Source organism: Oreochromis niloticus, linkage group LG6 (genome assembly GCF_001858045.2).
Source record: "Oreochromis niloticus isolate F11D_XX linkage group LG6, O_niloticus_UMD_NMBU, whole genome shotgun sequence".
Lineage (NCBI taxonomy): Eukaryota > Metazoa > Chordata > Actinopteri > Cichliformes > Cichlidae > Oreochromis > Oreochromis niloticus.
In genome coordinates, this window is record NC_031971.2 from 682,248 (window position 1) to 707,360 (window position 25,113).

At 41.0% G+C, this 25,113-nt stretch overlaps 2 protein-coding genes across 7 annotated transcripts in view; both read left to right on the top strand.

The window, feature by feature from the left end:
- Positions 1-25,113, top strand: part of LOC100711262 (malate dehydrogenase, cytoplasmic) — an 868,968-nt gene that overhangs the window by 481,501 nt on the left and 362,354 nt on the right. The window lies entirely within an intron of this gene.
- LOC100697710 (potassium voltage-gated channel subfamily H member 1) overlaps positions 1-25,113 on the top strand; it is a 90,799-nt gene that overhangs the window by 2,482 nt on the left and 63,204 nt on the right. For 4 of the 6 annotated variants that reach the window (XM_019355592.2, XM_025908327.1, XM_025908326.1 and 1 more), the window contains exons 2-7: positions 443-2,645; positions 5,912-6,035; positions 6,132-6,238; positions 11,094-11,222; positions 14,185-14,303; positions 15,034-15,426. In XM_019355592.2, coding sequence (XP_019211137.2) covers positions 2,573-2,645; positions 5,912-6,035; positions 6,132-6,238; positions 11,094-11,222; positions 14,185-14,303; positions 15,034-15,426 — 945 coding nt within the window. In that variant the 5' untranslated portion in view covers positions 443-2,572. Of the gene's footprint in view, positions 1-442; positions 2,646-5,911; positions 6,036-6,125; positions 6,239-7,169; positions 7,362-11,093; positions 11,223-14,184; positions 14,304-15,033; positions 15,427-25,113 lie in introns of those variants that run through there. The other 2 variants (XM_025908328.1, XM_025908329.1) reach the window with 2 other exon arrangements.

Below are 25,113 nucleotides of genomic sequence, written 5' to 3' on the forward strand. Positions count from 1 at the left end.
CATAATGTCTTTAATGACGAAGATACTTGCAGGTATATAAGCCTTCAGACTCCCTGTGATTTATTTAATCACTTTTTCACAGTGGTGTGAAAAAGTGTTTGGCCCATTCAGGATTTCCTATTTTTTTATATGGTCGTCACACTTAAATGATTCAGATCATCAAACAAATTTAAATATTAGAGAGAAAAAACACAAATAAACACGAAATTCACTTTGTAAATGGTGTTTATTACTAAGGGGGAAAAAATCCAAACCTACATAGCCCTGGGTGAAAACTAACACAGGGCCATGTAGGTTGATGACAAAGTACCTGTTCGTCATCGGAACAAAGCACTTTTCACCTGAACGCTGCACTATAAGTGTTAGTGATTGTCTCTGTCCTTTAAGGCTGCTTCTCTATTGTTTCTCTGAAGATTGCTAATTCGTCATCTCCTCTGTGCAGAAGCCTGGATGTTTCCCTGGCCAAGTGTTTTTGTGAGTGAGAGAGAGCCAAGGAGGGATTCTGTGTCTGCATGGATTTAAAAGTGTAATTTGATTCACCAACAGAGTTACTTTTCCCAATTTATAAATATAGTCTGTGATTAATTACTTGATTGAAGATGCTGTAAATAACTTCTATGAGGACTGTAAATAACAGGTCGTGCATCAACATACAGGATTACGTTAAGTATGTGATTGGGTACATTAGCACTTTTGTTAACAACAACGCCAACACCTTTAACATGGTCATTCCCCACAAACACACCCATAAACTGTCTACACTTGGCCTGTACCTCACCTGGACTCTTTGACTGGGAAGCCTCAGTCTGTCAGTGTTGGTAATAAACCTTCAGCCAGTATTATTATAAACATTGGCACTCCACAAAGAGGCAATTTCAGCCCCATCTGCTACACTCTGTTCACCAACAACTGTGTTACCTATCACAAAGATAGGTAACATCCTAAAGTTTGTGGACAACACCACACTGATAGGACACATTATTGGTGCGACCTACAAAGCGACCTACAGAAGGGAGGTCTGATGTCTATGTGCGAGAACAACAACCTCACTCTCAACACAGACAAGACAAAAGAGATCATAGTGGAAGGAGAGGAGATTCCACCTGCCACCGGTCATCTGGGAGCTGGAAGTGGAGAGGGTAAGCTGCTTGGGTATCTACATCAGTGAGGACGTGTAATACCAAGTAGTCTGGTATGTTGCCTAAAATCCTCAGCAGGTTCTACAGCTGCATTGTGGAGAGTATCTTAACCAGTACAGTAATGCCAGTGCTATGCACCACAAATGCCTGCAATGTAGTGAGGACTGCCAAACAATTTTCAAGTTTTCACAATTGATTATTAAGTATTTATTGGCAGCAGACAAAATGGAAAGGATGCCACTGCCTATTGAACAGAATTTTTGTAATATGGTACAATCAAGGCATTAATTTGACTGGTTAAAAAAGTTGGGCCAAGGCAGGGGTTTAAACTTGGCCCTCCCTTTATGGTCTTTGTCCATCCCTTGGTCATGTTTCATCTTCTGCACTGGGCTTGTCCTGCAAGATAAGAGCAGACAACTCCTCCCACTTCACCATGGCAACAACTCTGTCAGCCCTGGGGAGGAAGGGTGAGAGGGTGAGAGAGAGAGAAAGAGAGAGAGACAGAGAGAGAGAGCTCTTCTTTAAAACTTTTGAATAAAACTTTTGAACAAGATGAAAAAAAAAGTCACAAAATACATGCACTATAAGAAAAATTCTAAAAACAAGCAGCATAGCCTGCTAATCTTCTGTCAAAAAGTTATCAGGCCTTTTTTAATGAAATAAATAGATTTTTACAGTAATCGCCATTAAACAGGCATTCAGTTATTGGTAAAATGGAAACATTCTTATTTACAGCACAGCCTCTGTATCAATAACTTCGTTATCAAATCTGTCCCACTAGTACTCAACACCTGTAGAACTAATAATATGTATGCTTCATTTTGTGTTAAATATAAATCTATTTTATTTCACTCTATTTCTCCTTTGATAAGATCAGTAAATTGCAGTTACACCAACATGAATAAATAAATTCACAAACTGAAAACTATTTCTCTTTCGAAAAGCGAGCGAAATCCCTCACCTCGGGAAACCCAGGTGCAACACTTTGAAGCACATTGGTTCCGTTTAGGTGGCCCCACTTTACATTTTCAGCATAAAGTAAAAAAAAACCCCTTTTGTTTTCACTACAGGTGCAATTACTTACTTTGGTACGTTTTCTTAATACCGAAATATTATGATCTGCAGTTATTTTAATTACAATCAGTGACGTGATGATAATGTAATGATGCTCACTGTATAAAGCATTAATACGCCTCTCTCACTCCTCTGGCATCCACCCTCTCTCCCCACATATGTTGGAAGCTCGCTCTATCACAGCCAGTCTCTGGCCCATCTCGAAGCTTGTGCAGCAACAATCTGCCAATAGCGAGCCTGCTGAGGTGGGGGGAGAGCGAGCACACGCACATACTATACAGCGTACGAAGCTCGTGTTCATATGTAATATGTGAGCGGCAGGAAGCAGCTCGTTCTGCTCATTGCAGAAGGACGGCAGAATGGCGAGAGGACGGCGGGGTCTCGTGGCCCCTCAGAACACGTTTCTAGAGAACATCGTCCGCCGGTCCAACGGTAAGATACGTTCTGATTCTGTACCTGGCTTTAAATGGTGATAATATATTTCTTATATATAATGTTTTGTGATTTTGTTGCTCATTTCACCTTCAGGCATAGCCACATAAACACACATGGGCAATTGTTAAAAACCTAAGTAGTACTGAAACCACAAGTAATTATGGTTTAAATTTATTATGGTAGCTCTTTACTTTCAGTGATGGCTATTCCTCTCGCTCTCGCTCTCTCTCTCTCTCTCTCTTTCCCTACACACACACACACACACACACACATATCTATATATCTATATATATATGTATGTATATATATATATGTATATATATATACACACCCTACTACTAAAAACAAAGAAAAGTAAAAATGAAGTCACTTAAAAACAGTGAAAGTAAGCAAGTGCAAAGTGCATCAATAAATAATATGTACACTATAAAACTAAGAAAATTTTTCTAATTGTTATTCCCTGCTCTCTGTGGATGTATTTGCTTTAATTGTAGCCACACTAATCGGGGGGAATAATTATTTTACTAAATCACAGCCTGTATAGTAACATACTACATTTACCTTTGCTGTAAGCTAACATTATCATCACACCTCACTGAATTGAATAAAATTACTCAGCTGCTTTAATTCAAACTGACACTACTCTTCATTTATAATAATAACAATAATAATGGATTGCATTTATATTGCGCTTTTCGAGACCCTCAAAGTGCTTTACAATTCAACTATTCATTCACTCTCACATTCACACACTGGTGGAGGCAAACCACAGTTGTAGCCACAGCTGCCCTGGGGCAGACTGACAGAAGCGAGGCTGCCATATCGCGCCATCGGCCGCTCTGGCCAACACCAGTTTATAATCAGATAAGCATCATTTTACCTTTATTTTTAAAAGCCATAATGTGTTTTCCTGTTATTTTTCCTTCATCAAAACTATCTTCTTATTTATATGTATTTGTATTTAGATATTGGCATTTTGAAAGCAAATCTTAAAGCTGTCCTTACTTTCTAATACCAGTTTAACTTTCTGCTTAATGCAAGTGGAAAACATGATATTCTTTATATTTGAAATAGATTCACATTTTTAATGGTAAATTGTTCATCTGCCTAGATCAGTGATATGCAATATTGTATGTGCATTAAGTCCCAGCAATGTTCTGAATAATGTTAATTGATCATCTGCTCATTACCCTCACAATCAGTTTGTGGTTCCAAGTTTCACAAGAAACAATTTTCTTGAATATTTTGCAAAGTACTGGTTGTTAAAGTAAATCACTTTTTTGCTCTCTAGTGCTCTCTCAGAAATGTCCAGACTTGTCCCATTTTTGCTTATACTAGGAAATGTAAATGTGCTGCATTGGTATGGCAAAGATACTTGCAAAATGGATGGATGGATGGATGGATGGATGGATAGATGGATGGATGGTTGGATAATTTTTTTTCATATCACCAGGCACTAATTTAAATGCTAGGAAGTTCCTCTAGACATGCTTTGAATTACAGCAGCCTTTATTCAGTAAAAGGGGGGTAACTGCGTCTCTAATTATATATTAACAAAAGACATTCATGAAGACTATGTACATATTTTGGACAGAGAGGACAGATGGTTTGAAAGAGGAGTAAAAGAAGCCATTTATATCCACTGTGAGCGACCATCTTTGAACAGAGGCGGGGGTTACAACACCAACTGTCTGCCATCTATAATCCAGTTTTGAGATCCCTTCCCAGAAGCCTTAATGCCCATTCACATCCTGGGCCATCTGACCTCAGGAAATCACATGATATCGTGGGGCTAGGTTTCACAATGAGCTCACCCGAAACCTTGGCTGATTGTGACCTATACCCATTTTCACACCTTGGCTTATGTGATTAGGTAGAGGATCATTATTGGGTCCATTGTCCCTCTTGGTGGGTTACTCCCACAGCGCTTAGATCTGGGACTCTCCACCATTTGACACTAGAACTGAAGAAGCTTCTTGGATGAGAGGTGAAACATCTTCAAGCAACTTAAAGAAGTCCAGATGCTTTTCTTTCCAAGCTCCTTAGATTACTTAGAGGAAGTAACAAGCAAGATAGTATTTCCCCCATAGTAGCTTCTTTTCATTGTCTTCGTGTTAAATCCAGAATAAAATTTCAAAGTCCTTCTCCTTATGTAAGGTCTTGAATAATCACATCAAATACATGTTACTTACTTAATTACCTACTTAGCTTCTAGTTCCTAAGGTAAAAGTAGAATGTGAGGCAGAAAAAAAAAGAGTTTTTCCTTTCTGCCGTCGCCTTATTTTGTCATAGAACATCTGATTGTTGGGGGATAGGATGGGAATCAAGAACCAGTTCCCAGGAGTTCAATTCCTTTGAACTGTCTGTCTGCGTGCCTGCTCATTGATTCCACTTGCACTTGTACTACAATCAGCTGATTGTGGCACATTCTTAAAGGCGGATATAGACATTACTTTTATTTTTAATGCACAAAAGGACAAAAGCACAAGAGTAAGTGGAAACTCCATCCAGGACAAACGCATTTTGCTGCTAACACAAATTCGGTTCTTTGCAAGTACCTGCACAGAAAACATGCTAACACTAAGCTAGCTAAGAACCTAAAGTGATGTTAAAGCTGAGTAAATCCCATCCCTGGTCCAGCAACGAGACCCTGAACTTCAACAGGTTACAAACAAATCAGTAAGAGAATCAATAAGTAATTCGACTGATAAGTGATATTGATAATGGTACTGGAATTGTTAAATTCTTATTAATTCCCATCCACTGTTAGAGGTTTCCCCTCTGTTATTGGAGGGTCCCAACTTTACAATAAAATGCACGTGGAGGACACTGTTGTGATTTGGCACTTTATAAATTAAACTGAATTGAACTGAATTGAAAAATGACTGTCTTTTAATAGCACAGGTATTAAGTGTAGGCCAGTTGGTTATTAAATAAAAAGAATCATCATAATTAGTTTAACACTGATTTTACAGGTGTAAAAGTGAGGCAATTATTTATTAATTTAATTTACCACTTAATTGATTAGCAATAATTACTTACCTAACAGTTAGCTTAACTTAGCTTCTGTATTGGGTTTGGTGCGATTGGACGACCAAAATATTTTATCAGAATAATGTGAACTCTGGAAGGCTGCAATGAGATAGTTGTTGTAGCCCTCGTGAAATGTGGAGAAATATTGTGTATGCAGGATTCTTATAATTTTTCAGTCATGTGATATTGTGAAGTAGGGCAGACTATAACTTATTGGCTTCTGTGGTCAGATACCAATTTTGTGCTGGGAAACGCTCAGATCGTGGAGTGGCCTATCGTCTATAGCAATGATGGCTTCTGTAAACTCTCTGGCTACCATCGTGCTGAGGTCATGCAAAAGAGCAGCACCTGCAGGTACCACAACACAGCCTCACACATGGATTATTGAGGACTGATTGTCTCAAATGAATGCGTACTGTATCAATGCAAATACTTGTTTTTCCTCTGCAGCTTCATGTATGGAGAACTGACAGACAAGGAAATGAGTGAGAAGGTTAGACAGACCTTTGAGAACTACGAGATGAACTCTTTTGAAATTCTGATGTACAAGAAAAACCGTGAGTATTTAAGCTGCGTCCTCAAAAACCCAGATAATAAAGAATTCAAAAGGTGAAGGTTCCTTTGTTTTTTATTTCTGTGTTTTTATATATTTTTATAAGCAGTTGACAACAGGGGGATAACACCACCTAAAGCAAACTTCACACATCATACAAAATAACTTAGTATTTAACAAGACTTTGGTTTTAAAATGGTATTGACTCTTCTAAGTTTTAAGATTATACTATACAACTTTCTTTTTTGATAAAATTTATGGTTGGATCAGGTGACCCAGAACACTTGTTTAGGTATGCTGCAATAGGTCAAGGCTGCTGGAGGCTGCATATCAACAGAAACACTGGGATTTCTTGGCTCCCATGTTATCTTTTTCTCTGTTGGTCACAAGTTGTATAGTTAGGGGTTGTTTTTGTGAAAAGGATCAGCGAAAAAATTATTGTTCTTTTTTTCTGGTTGGATAGAAAGTTATTAGTGAAATTTAAATGTCTCTATTTGGGTGAAAATAACATAATTAGGATAGAAGATATCAAGCTAATGCCACTGAGCTATGTATAGCTGCAGATTGCATACTTTTACTTTTCAAGTTCAAAGCTTGAAATTAGGCTTTCCATGGGATGCAGCGTTTAACATTCCATTTTTAGGTACTTGCCATTATTGAATATTTCTTTGTTGTAACAGTGCTTCTTAGCATTGGATTTTATACCATTGGAAAACACATTTCCCCTAAATGGTGTAACATTTATAAGGAAATTTCATTGGTTTGTTGAGCAGCAGAGTTGAGTATGTGGGTTGCATCAATGAAAACCTTGGCATATCATCTCTGCCAATGCCAAACAGGTTATTTTCCAATTGACTCCTTTTTGGTGGTTGGATGATTATTCTAAAGAAACAAGATATATTAATAGTTTAACAGTTTATTCATTTAACAAACAGGGGCCTCAGTAGCATGTGGAAGAACCATACAACAAGCCTAGCAACTCATCCTCATGGTGGCCAGCTTGCTGTGGGATGGCATCCCAGCGTTTGCCACAAGTCGCCAGTGCAGTTGTATTGGCCAATCTGGCACAAGCAGCACACCCAAGGCGATCCCACAAGTGTTCAATAGCACTGAGGTCTGGACTGCAGGTCAGTTTTTCCATCCTCTCCTATCCACTTTAGGGTTCCGTGCTAAGGCCACTTCTGTTTACATTACACATGCTTCCATTAGGCAGTATCATTAGAGAACATAGCATATGTTTTCATTGCTAGGTAGATGATACCCAGCTTTATCCATGAAGACAGACACCGCGCACACCAATTAGCTAAACTATAGGAATGTCTTTAAAACATAAAGACCTGGATGACCTGGATTCAGATAAAACTGAGGTTATTGTGCTCTGCCCTAAAAATTTTTGAAACATGGTTTCTAACCAGATACTTACTCTGAATGGCATTACCTTGGCCTCCAGTAACAGTGTAAAGAATCATTTTTATATTAATCTTTTTTTGACCACAGTATGTTCTTCAGTGTGCATATTAAACAAATATGTTGGACTGTTTTCTTTTGATTGTACAATATGTCTAAAATTAGAAATATTTTGTATGAAAAAACTACTTACTGCATTTATTTCCTCAAGGCACTTCATTATTGTCAGGTTGTCTTAAAAACTCGCCAAAAAGCCTTCAGTTGATCCAAAATGCTGCAACAAATGTAATAATATATAAATAAAACTGAATTGCAATGAATTCAACTGACCACTGTAGCAGGGACCAGGCTCACAGTTGCTGCTTATCATGCACCAATCAGGTACCTAATTGTCAGCACCTAGTGTAACAGTATATAGTAGAATCAGCTGCTTGGCATTGGCAGAGAAGGTTTGGCAACTGCGCATTTTCCATTTTCATATGTGTTTTTCTTACAAATGTGGCACAATTTAGGGGGAAATAAACATGCTTTCCAACAATATAAGAAGAAGGGTGGTTACAACAAAGATAACTGACCAAACACCAGGGTTGGTCTAGCATACCAGGCATTTTCCCGGTGGGCCATTGCACTTTTGGGCCAATGTGCCAGCCTGAAGGGCCGCTGCACATCGACCGTACAAGCACTGATAGCAGCTCATTGGTTTATTTTCATTACTGACAGTGGATTTCCCAATTAAATCTCTTAATATGACCGGCCCCTCCCCTACTTTCGCTGTTGTCTCACATTTCTTGTAGAAAAAGTTTAGTGTGGAAGAAGTGGCATTTTTCTTCTTTTTTGTGAGAATTAATTTATCATTTTTTGTTTTGGTTTGGTTTTTTGCCTGTTCTATCCAGCACTGTGGCAATCAGCATTATTGTGTGAAGGCCAAGAAAAAAGCCCATCAGATTGCTATAGTGGTCAATTTGACTGTCATAGTTTATTAGTTATTTGAGATGTTCCGAGAGAGGTGGAGTCTAAGATCCCACTCGACACATAGACAAACAGGCACACACTCAGATACAAACAAAGTTTTTCTCCTTATCTTTCCTCATGTTGTGCTTTTCCATGTTATACCCCTCCGACCTGTCTTCCCAATGTGATGTTTGTGTAATGTATGTGTGGTTGGAGGGTAAGATGGCGCCACCATTGCGTGCAATTACCACGCAATGGCCTTAACATGAAATTTCCCCTTGTGGGACTAATAAAGGTATATCATATCATATCAAACATACATTCCCACCCTCATCTCACATATACTAAGCAGCTGGTGTCAGCACAGCCCCTCCCAAGAACCCTCAATGTCTACATGTATTTAAAATTGAGAGCACCAGCACCCAGAGGTGAGGCAGAATAAATAGACCGTCTTTTGGGCGCGGTTTAGAGTGCCCATCCCCAAGGCCCTATATGTATGCGTCATGAGAGTGTAAGTGATGTGAGTCTCTAAGTGGTGGAATAAAATTGAGGCGCAGGTGGCCAGGAGAGGAAAAACGACGAATGCCTCCCCTGCACCTCAGTGACGCACCTGTACCTCAAGGCCCTGCATGTGTGGCGGTGCGAAGGAGCAGGAGGAGAGATGCAATTGCGGATGACAATAGACACCAAGGTTAAGTTTATCCTCCACCTCTGCTAGATCCCTCTCAATTACAGAAGCAGCTTTTGCTGAGAATTATTAAAGCAATGGTTAGGACTTCTAGTCAATTAATCAATCAATCAATTAAAACAGAATATTATGGATTTCAAAATCTTATTTGGTTTTCATATGTACCTATTTTCAATTATATCAATTTTAATAGCAGGAAATTAACTCTATACATATTCTTTTTTTCTATTGCCAAATTTTTCAAGTAACCTATATTTGACAAAAACCTGGAAATTCTGTTTTTGGTGTGACCCCCCAATATTTGTAGTGGCCTACATTTGGCCACCCCTATGAAAAAATTCTGGAGGCATGCCTGCTAGTACCAACTGTGGAGAAGTGAAGAAGAGATGGAGAAGGTGAAATTAATGTGGTAAGAAAATAGATGGAGGAACATAATTATGAAGGGAGAGTATCACAGATTACCAACTTGTTTCAATCAATCAAACAAGATGAAATATATACATATATAAATTACATATATTGCCATCTGAACCATACATGCCAGGGCTTTTTTTTTTTTCCCATTTCAGCCGTGCCAAACACAAATTTCCTTACATTTTATATAGTTATTATGGGGGTCTTGATGCAATTGTTGTGATTTTGCGGTATATAAATGAATAAACTTTAATATGTATACACAAAATCTTGTAGTAAAATGACAATTGGAGAATTTCTATGTGAGTGATGAGTAAATTTAAAGTAGTGATTAGCAAATAATATGAAAACCTACAGTATTTGTATTTGATAATGAAAAGAAATTTCTATTCTACTTGTCCACTGAAAAATTCACTTGTCCCTAACAGGTAAACAAGCTTCAGTATTAAGCCCTGTAATGTTCTGTTAGTATTATTGTAACCTAACAGCAATTTGGAGTTTTCCACTGGACTGTAAGTTAGGGCAGGCTGGGAAGCAGTTAAATAATGTAGTGATATCCAGATGCTGTAACAAATTATATTGTATAGACAAAAAGGATTAGCAGACCTTTGTATGCATATGACGTGGTAGTAAATACATTAGAGCCTGCAATGTCTGCAAGTGACTAGCAGGTGTATATACAGCTTTAGGCATAAAGTTGTTGATTTACCCATATAGCAGTGGGTTACGGTGCATGTGATCACTCACTGAAGTTCAGAGAATGTGAACAAAAAACATTTAGGTTGTACACCGCATATACACAATATTATCAGATGGCATCAATATCAGAATTATATTGTTTCAAAGAACCTTTTTGTACAATTAATTTTTTAATTGGATATTTAAAATGGAGTTGTCGCACCGATGGTTACTTGAATTTCTGACACCATCATGTCAACATGCCGATGCCCAGAGTAAATGCAGTACAATACAACACGGGGCGACCGTGGCTCAGGGGGTTGGGAAGGGCACCTGTAACCGGAAGGTCGCCGGTTCGAGTCCTGGTTGTTGTGTCCTTGGGCAAGACACTTTACCCTACCGCCTACTGGTGTTGGCCAGAGGGGCCGATGGCGCGATATGGCAGCCTCGCTTCTGTCAGTCTGCCCCAGGGCAGCTGTGGCTACAACCATAGCTTGCCTCCACCAGTGTGTGAATGAATAATGTCATTGTAAAGTGCTTTGGGTGCCTTGAAAAGCGCTATATAAATCCAATGCATTATTAATAGTACAAATAACAAATAAATTGCTGTCTACTTGTTATTCTTTTTTAAATTTTATTTTAATTTTGCATTATTATATTTTCCTTGTTGACAGATTGTTGTTGTGAGAAACAGTGCTTTACTTCGTGTTCTGTTCCACAGGGATGCCAGTTTGGTTTTTCATGAAGATTGCCCCAATCAGAAATGAGCAGGACAAAGTTGTCCTGTTTCTCTGCACTTTCAGTGACATCACTGCCTTCAAGCAACCGATTGAGGATGAATCTTCTAAAGGTGGGTTGGTTCCAAAGTGTGGGTAATCTTGACAGAGAAAAAAGACAAACACAGAAAAGACTGAAGGAACAGAATAGGAGCACACAGCTGGATTAACCTAAGGATATAAGAAACAGGAACTCAAAATTATAGACTTGAAATAACAATATCAAAGGAAATTGTACCAGGCATAGGGAAAAAATAAACATAGACATATAAACACTAGGAAATGGCTGACAGCTCAATTCCAACAATACATAATCCTCTTTCAAAAAAAAAGATTACTATATTGAAGAATAAAGTTGTCTAAAAGTATTGTGAGCTTACCTGGGAAAAGTGACGAGATAGAAATATCAAATATGAACAGGAATTCATAAATACTAATTTATCACCCTGTTTCAGAAAAGCATTTCTTCTGTTGACATTTGGACATTTATTGAAGAGGAACAATGCACAGAACTCTATTGCCACAGCAGCCTCAGCCTTAGGTAAGGTAAATAAATTAAAAATTGGCAGTGGTGCCACTATCAAAACTTTTGGGCATAACTGGAGATTGACAATTCATCTCTTCTTCCACAACATCTCAGAATAGAATACTGTCCTTACTCAATAGTACACTTTAGCTAAGTTTCAGAAGAGTTGATTCTGTTAATCTGGACATAGTATTTTCAGTGTTTCCTTACTTATCCAAGCGACTTCTTCGGTTTCAGCTGAATGCAAGTTTCCCCAACGTTATAGAGAGTACATTTGTATAATAACTGAAACTAGCACCACTGACGAACGATGGGCTGCGAGGTCAGTTTCTTGATTATTAATATGCACATTGTCATGATTATTAATCAACAACCACTGATCATGAAATGCCGTGAGTACCATTCACAGAGAGTTGGGGAATGGTTGCAATTGCCCCACTTCATGTAATTGGCCTCCTTGACTCCTCGCTCAAACTACCATTCCTCCCTGTCCGGGATGGGTACATCCTCATCTTGGAGTATACATGCATATGTATAAAATTCCCCTCTCCCCCCTGTGGATGGTCTTTATCCTTCAAGCTCAGATCCTCTGCCAGAGGCCTGGGAGCTTTAGGGTGCTGCACAGTGTCTTTGCTGTTCTTAGGACTGAGCTGCTCTGGACAGATCTCGGATGTTGTTCCTGGGATCTGCTGGAGCCACTCGCCTAGCTTGGGAGTCACTGCATCAAGTGCTCCGATTACCACCGGGACCACTGTTACATTCACCCTCCACATCTTCTCAAGCTCTTCTCTGAGTCATTGGAACTTCTCCAGCTTCCTTCTTCCTGATGTTGCTGTCATTTGGTTTCGCTACATCTATCAGTACGCCCATTTTCCTCTGCTTGTCCACTACTACTATATCTGTTTGGTTAGCCATCACCATTTTGTCTGTCTGTATCTGGTCCCCAGGATCTTAGCTAGGTCATTCTCAACCACCCATTTTGACCTCGGGACTTCCAAGCCATATTCGACACAGATGTTTCTATATACTATGCCGGCCACTTGGTTATAGCGTTCCATGTATGGCCCTGCCTGCTAGCATCTTGCACCCTGCTGTTATGTGCTAGATTGTCTTAGGGGTATCTTTAAACAGCCTGCACCTGGGGTCTTGCCCGGTGTGATAGACCTCAGCCTCTATGGATCTTGTGCTCAGAGCTTGTTTCTGTGGTGCCATGATTAGTGCCTCTGTGTTATCTGTCAGTCCAGCTTTGTCCAGCCACTGGACTGTGGTACTGACACTCAGTAGTCCCCGGCCTCCTTTCTTCCACTTAGTGTACAGTCTCAGGGTGCTGGACTTGGGGTGAAACTCTCCATGCATGGTCAGGAGCTTCCTCGTCTTGATGTCAGTGTCTTCTACCTCTTTTGGACAGCTTTTTATTGCAGCAGGGTATCTGATCACAAGCAGGTCGTAGTTGATGATAGCCCGGATGTGGTTCTCCCATTCAGCTGACACCTCAGCTGGTAAGCAAACTGAAGGGGTTCCTGATGTGGCCTGACAATAGGTCGGAGCTGGTCAAGTGTCTTCATAACATGGGAAGTTAGTGCCACAGGTCTGAAATCCTGGGGGCCACTGGGACCCCAGTGTGTCTCATTCCCTGTACATCTTTGGCACAGGAATGAGGCATGATGTCTTCCACAGCAGTGGGACCCTCTGCATACTCAGACTCATCATGAACAGTTTATGAAGGACTCCACAAAGCTGGGTCTTCAAGACACAGGGACTCACCCCATCTGGTCCAGCAGATTTGCTTGAATGGAGTCTTCTCATTTGTCTCTGAACCCGGTCATGAGTGAACGTGATAGGTGGGGGAGGGGTGTCAGAACTATTACAACAGGCAATGGTGCCATGTGGAAAGAGAGTGAGAAAGAGTGGTGTAGCTGTGTATTACACGCTGACTAGAGGCAAGTCAGAAGGGTGGTGATCATTCATTGCAGTGATGAACATACATACAACTCATTAGCTCTGTCATCACCGCCCCCATCTCCTCTGCTGTTGAATGGCCCGAATCCAGTGATTGTCTTCCTGCTACTCCACACCCTTCTCATGCTGTTCTGCTGGAGTTTCCAAACCAGCTTTCTCCTGTAATTATCCTTAGCCTCTCTGATCTTGCCCTTCAATAACAAATGAAACATTCTGACCATTGATATACCTTGTACCTTCATAGGGAAAGTCTCACCTCAGGTGATGTTACTATACTTTTGGGTCATACCACTACGGTTTGCTGTCATGGAAAGCTATCCGTCTTTAACATTAAATGGTTGGAATATTTAAAATTGTTTAAAAAAGGAAAGAACCTAACCAACAAAACTAGCCTACTATGGCTAACTGGGTTAGCCATGGTTAGCCATGGGTTAGCTAACTGGGTTAGCCATTAGTTGCTTCAAAATCCAGCAGTGTTTTAGTCATTCATGATGTTTGATGTTAAGATAAGTTTTCATTGTCTTGATGCTGTTGTGTTATCTCCTTGACAGGGTGGGGTAAATTTGCTCGTTTGACTCGTGCACTAACCAGCAGTCGAGGAGTTCTTCAGCAGCTTGCCCCAGCTGTCCATAAAGGAGAGAATGTTCATAAACATTCACGCCTGGCAGAGGTAACACCATTTCTCCTACAATAAGGTCTTTTCTCTCCCTAATTAAAAAACAAACAAGCAAAAAAACACTGGGAACGTGTACTGCAAGGGTTGAGGAGGTGATTATGAGAATGTGTGCCAGGCACAGTAGCAGGAGGGCGTGGCCACACAAAGGACACACATTAATACAGAAAAACAGACAGGGAACCCAGGAGTAAAAAGAGTTGTAGAAACATCTTTTGCCACACATCAGCCATGTATAGAAGATAGAAGATTATGAGCTCATTTTGTCAGTTTGCTAAAAAAATTATCTGAATTAAATTTATAATGGTCACTATGCCAAAAATAGAGATAAATACATCTAAATAACAAGAAGAATTGTGCTAAGCTAAAAGGTTTGTTGCCCCTAAATAAGTTTTTAAAAATACTTTATCATGTTTGTTGAACTTCTACTAAGTCAGGTACTTCTGGATAATTGTTGAATGTTATGTCTTACTTACTATATTACTATATTTGTAACAAAACAGTAACAATAACCAGGTGTCAGGACAGAAAATATTGTAAGATAGCTCAAATGTGCTGTTTAGCAAAGTATTTCAGTCTCAGGCTGGACAGTTTTAGGTAAAAACAAGTTGTACTATACTGCATCTCTTGTTCACATTATGGTAATATATTCTTTCTGCTTTTAAGCCCAACCTGTCTGTGTGTGTGTGTGTGTGTGTGTGTGTGTGTGTGTGTGTGTGTTTTGCAGGTTCTCCAGCTGGGTTCAGATATCTTGCCTCAGTACAAACAGGAAACCCCAAAGACACCACCACACATCATTCTCCACTATTGCCTTTTCAAGACCACGTGGGACTGGGTTATCCTCATCCTGACATTCTACACTGCTATCATGGTGCCCTACAATGTCTCGTTTAAGACCAAGCAGAACAATGTCACCTGGCTGGTGGTGGACAGCATTGTGGATGTCATCTTCCTCGTGGACATTGTCCTCAATTTCCACACTACGTTTGTTGGTCCAGCTGGAGAGGTTATCTCTGATCCCAAACTAATTCGCATGAACTATGTCAAAACCTGGTTTGTCATCGACCTCTTGTCCTGCTTGCCTTATGATGTTATCAACGCTTTTGAGAATGTGGATGAGGTTTGTGGGTTTTTTAAAAAAAATAATTTATTTAAGATGAATGCTATGTTTTTACATCCTCTTTTTTCAGTCATGAGGTTGCAGTCATGACTGAACACTCTGTGTTCCTGTCACAGACCAGAGTCATCATTTAAAACTAATCAGTGTGTAGTAGCTAAGATGAGCAGACTTAATAAGCTGTTCAGTGCAACTGAGTCTTTTGGAATTTGGGGATATTTTAGGGACATATGCTGATGATGTTTTAGATTGAAAATAACTACTGTGTTTAATTATCAATGAATCTATTATTCAGCTCCAGTCAAATCCAAAGGCATTTGGTTGATTAAGACTTTCCATAACAAAGTATAACAGTATTAAATGATTATAAGTGATTTGTAACCTTTAGCAATTCAAATCATATTTGTTGAGAAGTCAGATATAATGAGCTCTTGTTATGCAAATCTTTGAAACCAAAAAAATATAATTGGCTGATTTATGTCATGTTTGGGTTTGACCAGCAAATAGAACTCTTGAGAATTTTAATATTTTTTGGGCTAAGACTGGAAGTATTTAGCCTAGTCTAATTTTTGATTGCAGGAGAAACTGGAGTTTCTAGAGAAGACATGAGAAAGCACAGTGTATACAAAGCAAGATGTAATGTATTGTCTTTATAACAAGTTTCCTATGTTATGCACAGGCCCTTAAACTTCAACTTGTAGAACCAAAGCTCAAACATAGAGGTGGAAGTGTGATGATTTGGGTGTCCCTTGACTAAAAGAGATATGACAGAATTTTGTTGAGAAAACCCGTATGGGAGCAGCTATATTTTGACTTTTCATAGAAAAGAGTGCAGGCTTCCAACTCATATTCTTTTATTTGTGTGTTCTTTCAGCATTAATGTGAGAGTGCAGCTGCAATAGATTTTTCATCTCAGAGGCTCACTTTATTTTTTACTTTATGTGTTTTTAAGTCTTTGCAAACTGGCCTGAATTTTAATTTACTCCAGCAGTTTGTTACGAACCCAATTCTACAGAGGACTTGGGCTTATTTAATGCATAGTAACTTCTCAACAGAAAATATACGTATAAAATGTAACAGTTATAAACTTCCAGTTTAACTTAGACTTACACACAGTTAACAAATTGGTTACTCTTTTGAGACCTGCATATATGTGTCTTTCATAAAGACTTCAATTTTAAATCCTATAGTTTAAATAATCTTTGGTAATGAGGAACTAGTTTCTGTAATGCATCAAATTTCTGTGTGTCTATTTTTGATTTTTTGATAGCCAACTCCTACACAGTCAGGAGTTGCGCATCCGAACTTGGCACATAGGTCCATTATGGGCCCTTGAAGACTCTGAAGACCATATCACATATTATCTTGTCATTACGTTGTCCAATGACCACCTACCAAGGGGCAAAAATAATTAGTTTTTACCTTTTATCCACATGTAACACCTTCTAAAAGTGTATCTTTTTATATTACCATAATAGCATCTTATTTCTATCCACAAAATCTGGCAAGCACCTGGCATTAGGCTTAAATCATTCTTTTTTCTCATTGAACATACAACACCTTACTAGCACTTATCCATCCATCCATTTTCTAATGATTATCCTGGGCCAGGTTGGGTCTGTTATTTTTCAAGTGTAAACCATAAAGCATAATTTTGATATTCTTTTGCAGCTGGTTCAGTCAATTTTGTCAAAGCATGACAAAACCTTGAGTTTGGGTATCTATAAGCTTTCTGCTTTTGAGTAGATGTATTGCTTTAAGCACACATGCCCTCGGATGAACAGGGGATTCCGTTCCTTGTGTTTACCTGCTTTTTTTTAATTGTTTGTTGTTTTAACTGTTGGTGGGTCTAGAAATTGTTTTTATGACCTTTCAGCTGAGATTCAAACATTTCTGTGGATACCACACACATCATAAAAGTCCTGGCATAACGGCCCATGAAACCGGATGTTTCCACTCCTGCCCTCAATATTGGTGGGGTTGGGGTGCGAAAGGTTATCATCACTCTGGGTTATTTGCAAGCTTTGAATTAGCATTCTGTCTGTGCGGAGGCTTGCAAAAAGCTGAAGTAGCAGCATAAAGCAATTGCTTGTGTCCTGGATGCAGTTTGCACTTCACCCTCTCTTCCTTTTTTGCAATAAAAATAAAAAATAATGTCCAAATCCATGCTGTAGACTGCACCACTATTTTCCTCCTCCAGCACACAAACTGAAATCAGATTTCAGTCTGTGTGTATCCAGAACAGAAGCAACTGCATTGTGCTGTGCAAGTGAAACTGACAATTGACAGGCAAGCAGGCTAACAATTCCAAGGAATTCCCATCCTTACTTCTTATTCCCTTACCCGGATTGGGCATGCAACCTTTTTCCTGCTCAGAACCATGGCCCCTATATTGGAGGAGTTAATTCTAATTATTCACACGACATTGTAGAGGCATGTCAACCAAGGCGGCCCTACATCATCCAGGTCCATCTGGAAGCCAGGGCATATTTCATTCACCCCAGGGGCCCTGCCACCAAGCAGTTGATTAACAGCCTCATTTACTTCGGCCCCACTGATAGGGAAGTCATCCCTGTGATTCCCAAACTCACCGTCTGAAATTTTGGTTCCACACATCAAATAATTTTCAAGATAATTTAGTTAAATTTGTGCATATTTGTCATTTTCAAAACCTGGATCACTTGAATCTCAAATCATCAATTTTTTCGAATATTTACTGCTCCACCATCTCTGAATTTTTATGGTCTAAACTTTAAATATACAGATATTTGGGTTAAAATATACTAAATGGCAAAAAATGCATATATACAGTACCAGTCAAAAGTTTGGAGACACCTTCTCATTTAACAGTTTTTCTTTATTTTTACCACTTTCTACATTGTAGATACAAACTGAAGACATCAAATATATCAAGCAAGATGTATGGAATTATGTAGCAAAGAAAAAGTTGATAGGAAACTCTAAATATGTCTCAGATTTTAGATTCCTCAAAGTATCTTGATGCATTCTCAATCATCCAGGTAAGAAAGTTGATCATTCAGTAATTAGTTACTGATTACTAGGGATGGGTACCGGTATCTGGTGCCATGATGGCACCGGTTCTGACATAAACGGTAGTAACCAGACCGAAAAGCAGCGCACATTTCGGTGCTTTATTTCGGTGCTTTTTTTTTCCTGAGCCAATTTTACGTTTCCGAGGATAGTAGGCGGGGCCAGGTACGTACGTTCTTTTAGAGCAGAGCTACAGATTAAAAATGCCCAAGGTGAAGCGATCAAAAGTCTGGCTGTACTTCACAGCAAAAGATGCAAACGCAGCAGCCTGCAACAAGTGCTTTAAGCTGATACTGTGATACTGTCAAAGGAGGTAACACCTCAAATCTGATGAAACACCTGGCGACACATAGCGTTTTTTTTTAAAGCCGAGAAATGCGCCGTGTTTGATAGCTTGCTGCGAGACCTCACACCGTGCACATCTACTGAGGGTGTGGTGCCTGTTATCGGACCCGGAGTTAGCAACATCCCCCAAAAACCCGAAGAGGAGAGTCCTGGCCCCTAGCCCTGTCAGCGTAGCAGAAATGATGACGGATGATGATGGCAGCAGCAGCCGTTCTTCTCTGCGTGAGTAGCTTCATGTTGTTCGTGTGTAATTAACGTTGAGTACGCTAACCACATTATTACATTAATGCATGTAAGGTGAACTAGCAAACACCGTCGTAGTTACATGCAGCTGTCTTCTTGTTTGATGGCAGATACTCCCTTCACCCTGGCCAAAAAGGCTAAAATGACCAAAGAAAAAGTGGAAAACAGTTAAACATGAAAGGTTTTTGGACAAAGTTTGTGTTTTTTCCATTGTTTAAGCACTGCTTCCAGCCAAGAGTGATACCATATATGCCCTATAGCTGCAGAAAAGGCTAACATTGTTATCTTTTTACAAAAAAAACCAGCTGAACATGAGAGGTTTTTGGACCAATTTTGTGTTCTCCATTCTTTAAGCACTGGTTTGAGTACCGTTTAAGCACCGGCACCGTTTCAAAAGTACCGGTTTGGCACCGGTATCGGATAAAACCTAAATGATACCCATCCCTACTGATTACTTTTTTCAAGTAACTTGACCAACACTGGTCGTGCCATCAGTTAACCCTTCACGACTGTGGCACGCGTGCCAACTGTGGCACACGTGCCCAGGGTTGCTGACCCCTGATGTAGTGTTTTCAGTGGGAGAAAAGTTTCATCACTCATCCAAGTGTCAGTCTCAGCTGAACTGCCTAAAGCTTGTACTTCAGTATGAGCAAACAGCACGTAAGATGGCGGATTACAGGAACCACCTGAGATTCAGCCTCAGATGCAGACAAAACAGGATTACTCCTAAAAGTCTGCAAATGAGCTCTTCAGTTAAAGGCTTCCGGGCAACAAAAATCCTCCAGAAGGCACAACACCAGCTGTTTAATGTACGTGTGAGGCAAACAAATTTTTACCATCAACGTGCTAATATCTCAAGAGGAGCGGATCCGACAGAGATGAGAGTGATGCTTCTAGATGAGAGTACTCTTAAAAAGGTGTTTGACGTCACTGAGAAGGCTCGTCTAAGACCAGGCAACAAAGGAAGTTTGACTTACTTGTTGTACGTCGGAAACGACAGCAAAATACGGAGAGTGTCCTCAAAAGCCAGAAGAGAGAAGGATGCGACACTGAGGATGTGGACAAGTGGGTGAAGAATTTGTCTGACAGACAGCTCACCCAAACAGAGAAAAACATCCTTGCTTAAGGGTTGAATTTTCCTGTCACGCCAAAGCAAATCCCGCTAGTGGAACTGATCAAAGCAACAGAAACAGCAATTCGAAAAAACAACAATATTGCAGAAGTGGAAGCAGAGCAACTATGGACAAAAGTTTTGGCCTGTCTCAGCAATGCAAAGTCGCCAGCATCCAACATCAGCATGGAGGAGAGGGAGGCACTCACATCACTTAGTAATGACAACAACATCATCTTCCTTCCGGCAGACAAGGGTAGGTGCACAGTCTAAGGAGCTTGGAAAGAAAAGCGTCTGGACTTCTTTAAGTTGCTTGACGACGTTTCACCTCTCATCCGAGAAGCTTCTTCAGTTCTAGTGTCAAATGGTGGAGAGTCCAAGATTTAGGCCCTGTGGGAGTATCCCCCCGAGAGGGACAATGGATCCCTAATGAAGTACCTCCTCTTTGACTCCCATCACCCTCTGGAACACAAACTTGGAGTAATTAGGACCCTACACCACCGGGCAGAACATGTTCCCTCCAAGCCTGAAGGGAAAAAGAAGGAACACACACATGTAAAGGAAGCACTTAAAACATGCGGTTATCCTAACTGGGCGTTCATAAAGTCAGCAAAGAGGCACAGAAAAGAAGATCAGACACCAGCGAGGGAGGATAAGAAAGACAGACACAACAACATTGTCATCCCCTATGTAACCGGTGTATCAGAGAAACTCAGGAGAGTTTTCTCCAAGCACAACATCCCAGTGTACTTCAGACCCAGCAACACACTCAGACACAAACTGGTTCACCCGAAAGACAAAACTCCAACACACAGACTGAACAACGTGGTGTATGCTGTACAGTGCAGCGAGGAATGCCCAGACCTCTACATTGGAGAGACCAAACAGCCACTTCACAAGCGCATGGCACAACATAGAAGAGCCACCTCCACAGGACAAGACTCAGCAGTCCATCTGCATCTCAAGGATAAAGGTCACTCTTTCGAGGATGCCAATGTTCACATATTGGACAGAGAGGACAGATGGTTTGAAAGAGGAGTGAAAGAGGCCATCTATGTCCACTGTGAGCGACCATCTTTGAACAGAGGCGGTGGTTTACGACACCAACTGTCTGCCATCTATAATCCAGTTTTGAGTTCCCTCCCCAGACGCCTTAACGCCCACTCACATCCTGGGCCATCTGACCTCAGGAATTCATATGACAAGGTGGGGCCAGGTTTCACAATGGGCTCACCCGAAACCCTGGCTGATTAGGTCCCACACCCGCTTTCACACCTTGGCGCATGTGATTAGAGGATCACCAGGGGGTCCTTTGTCCCTCATTGGGGGGATACTCCCACTGGGTTTAAATCTGGGACTCTCGGCCATTTGACCTTAGAACTGAAGAAGCTTCTCGGATGAGAGGTGAAACGTCTTCAAGCAACTTAAAGAAGTCCAGACGCTTTTCTTTGCAAACTCCTTCGACTACGATGACCTGGATGACTGAGAACCTTCACAGACACGATCCCTAATGATCCTCTACCTAATCATATAAGCCAAGGTGTGAAAACGGGTGTAGGTCACAATCAGCCAAGGTTTCGGATGAGCTCATTGTGAAACCTAGCCCCACCCTATCATGTGATTTCCTGAGGTCAGATGGCCCAGGATGTGTACATTGGCATCCTCGAAAGAGTGAGGCTTGTCCTTTAGATGCAGATGGACCGCTGAGTCTTGTCCCGTAGAGGTGGCTCTTCTATGTTGTGCCATGCGTTTATGAAGTGGCTGTTTGGTCTCTCCAATGTTTGTGTTTAGGAGTTTTGTCTTTGGGATGAACCAGTTTTTGTCTGAGTGTGTTGCTGGGTCTGAAGTACACTGGATGTCATGCTTGGAGAAGACTCTGCTGAGTCTTTTCTGATACACCAGCTACATAGGGGATGACAATGTTGTTGCGTTTATCTTTCCAGCTGACAAAGGAAGGTGCACTGTGGTTCTAAACACAACGGATTACCACACAAAGATCACTACTCTTCTCAGTGACAACAATACCTACGAAGCCTTAAAGCCAGACCCCACAAGTAGCTACAAAAAGAAAGTTATAGCTTGCCTTCAAGACCTTGAAAAGGACAAAATCATTGGCCGCCCTATATATCATCACCTATACCCAGGGGATGCCATACCCTGCATTTACGGACCTCCTAAGATCCACGAAGAAGGTGTCCCACTCAGACCCATTGTTAGCAGCATAAACTCAGCCACTTACATTTCGAAACACCTTGCTACCATCCTAGCACCTCTTGTGGGGAACACGCCACATCACATCAAGAACTCCACCGACTGGACCGACAAGGTCCAGAAACTTACCCTGGATCCAGATGAAACTATGGTGTCCTTTGATGTAGTCTCTCTCTTCACTTGCATGCCTACCACGGAGGCAGTGGAGACTGTCAGAAAACGACTACAAGAAGACAGCTCCTTGGAAGACAGAACCAAATTTACCCCCGATCAGATTTGCACACTGTTAGACCTCTGCCTTACCACCACATATTTCTAATACAACAAGGGTTTCTACAGGCAAAAACATGGCTGTGCCATGGGCTCCCCGGTGACACCTTTTGTAGCCAACCTTTACATGGAGGAAGTGGAAAGAAAGGCTCTTGGCTCTTTTAAAGGGAGAGAACCCAGCCACTGGTACAGACATGTGGACGACACCTGGGTCAAAATCAAAACACAAGAATTGGAATCCTTCATTGCTCACATTAACATTGTGGATCAAGTTCACCAGGGAAGACACAAAGGATAACTGTTTGCCTTTCCTGGACTGTGCCGTGCACAGTGAAGAGAATGGAAACCTCAACATTGAAGTTTACCGAAAGCCCACACACATTGACCAGTACCTCCTCTTTGACTCCCACGACCCTCTGGAAGACACACATGGAGTATCAGGACCCTACATCACCGGGCAGAAAATATTCTCTCTAAGCCTGAAGGGAAGAAGAAGGAACACACAAATGTAAAGGAAGCCTTTAAAACATTTGGCTATCCTAGATGGGCTTCATCAAGTCAGCAAAGATTCACAGAAAAGAAGATCAGACACCAGCTAGGGAAGATAAGAAAGAAAGACAAACCCAACAACATTGTCATCCCCTATGTAGCCGGTGTATCTGAAAAACTCAGGAGAGTCTTCTCCAAGAACGACATCCCAGTGTACTTCAGACCCAGCAACACACTCAAACAAAAACTGGTTCATCCCAAAGACAAAACTCCTAAACACAAGCTGTACAGTGTAGCGAGGAATGCCCAGAACTCTACATTGGAGAGACCAAACAGCCACTTCATAAACGCATGGCACAACACAGAAGAGCCACCTCCATGGGACAAGACTCGGTGGTCCATCTGCATCTAAAGGACAAGGATCAGTCTTTTGAGGATGGCAATGTAAACATTTTGGACAGAGAAGACAGATGGTTTGAAAGAGGATTAAAAGAAGCCATTTATGTCCACTGTGAGCGACTGTCTTTGAACAGAGGTGGTGGTTTACGACACCAGCTGTCTGCCATCTATAATCCAGTTTTGAGATCCCTTCCCAAACGCCTTAATGCCCACTCCTGGGCCATCTGACCTCAGGAAATCACATGATATCGTGGGGCTAGGTTTCACAATGAGCTCACCCGACACCGTGGCTGATTGTGACCTAGACCCATTTTCACACCTTGGCTCATGTGATTAGGTAGAGGATCATTAGGGGGTCCATTGTCCCTCTCGGGGGAATACTCCCACAGGGAGTAAATCTTGAACTCTCCACCATATGACCCTAGAACTGATGAAGCTTCTCGCATGAGAGGTGAAACGTCTTCAAACAACTTAAAGAAGTCCAGACGCTTTTCTTTCCAAGCTCCTTAGACTACGATGACCGTTGTCGTTGTCTGAGAACTTTCACAGACAGGTAGGTGCACAGTTTTGCTAAACCAGAAAGACTATCATGAGAAAATTTTGTCACTGCTTAGTGACGAAAATACTTATGAGTCCCTGAAACGAGACCCAGGAAGTGGCTACAGGAAGAGGGTGATAGACCGTCTGAAGCAGTTAGAACCGGACAGTGCTATTGACCAGACCTCATACCACAGGCTATACCCAGAGGAATCTACACCAAGTCTGTATGGTTTACCGAATATACATAAACAGGATGCACCTTTAAGACCGATTATCTGTATGATCAACTCAGTCACCTATAACATCTCTTAGTTTCTGGCTTCAGCCCTCAACCGGCTGGTAGGCAGCTCTGAACACCACATCCAGAACACCTTGGATTTTGTTGAGAAGGTGAGAGATGTCATTATGGAGGCACATGAAATCATGGTCTCGTACAATGTTACATCTCTCTTCACTTGCATCCCAGTCACGGAAGGGAGGTAGTTTGTAAGAGATTACAGGATGACCCCAACTTTAGCAACAGGACCACTCTCCGCATCGACAAAGCGTGTTTGCTTTTGGAACTGTGTCTTCATTCCACCTATTTCACATACAAGGGTCAGTTCTACAGGCAGAAACATGGGTGTGCCTTGGGTTCCCCAGTTTCACCCATCGTGGCAAATTTTTACATGGAAGAAGTGGAAAAGAGGTCTTTGTTATCCTACCCTGGAACACCACAAAGTCATTGGTTCAGGTATGTGGATGACACTTGGGTGAAAATCAGGACGTAACACAATTCACGGATCACATTAACTCGGTGGACTGACACATCAAATATGAAAAGTGGCAGGTTAGCCTTCTTAGAAAACCTGTAGTGATCCCATACATGTCAGGAATATCGGAACAGTTTAGACACATTTTTTCTAAACACCTTGTCTCTGTGGCTTTCAAACCTCAAAAAATGCTGCGCCAAAAATTGGTCCACCCCAAGTATCGGGTCCCCCCGACACAAACAGAGTAACATAGTGTACGCTGTTAAGTGCCAGGAGGAT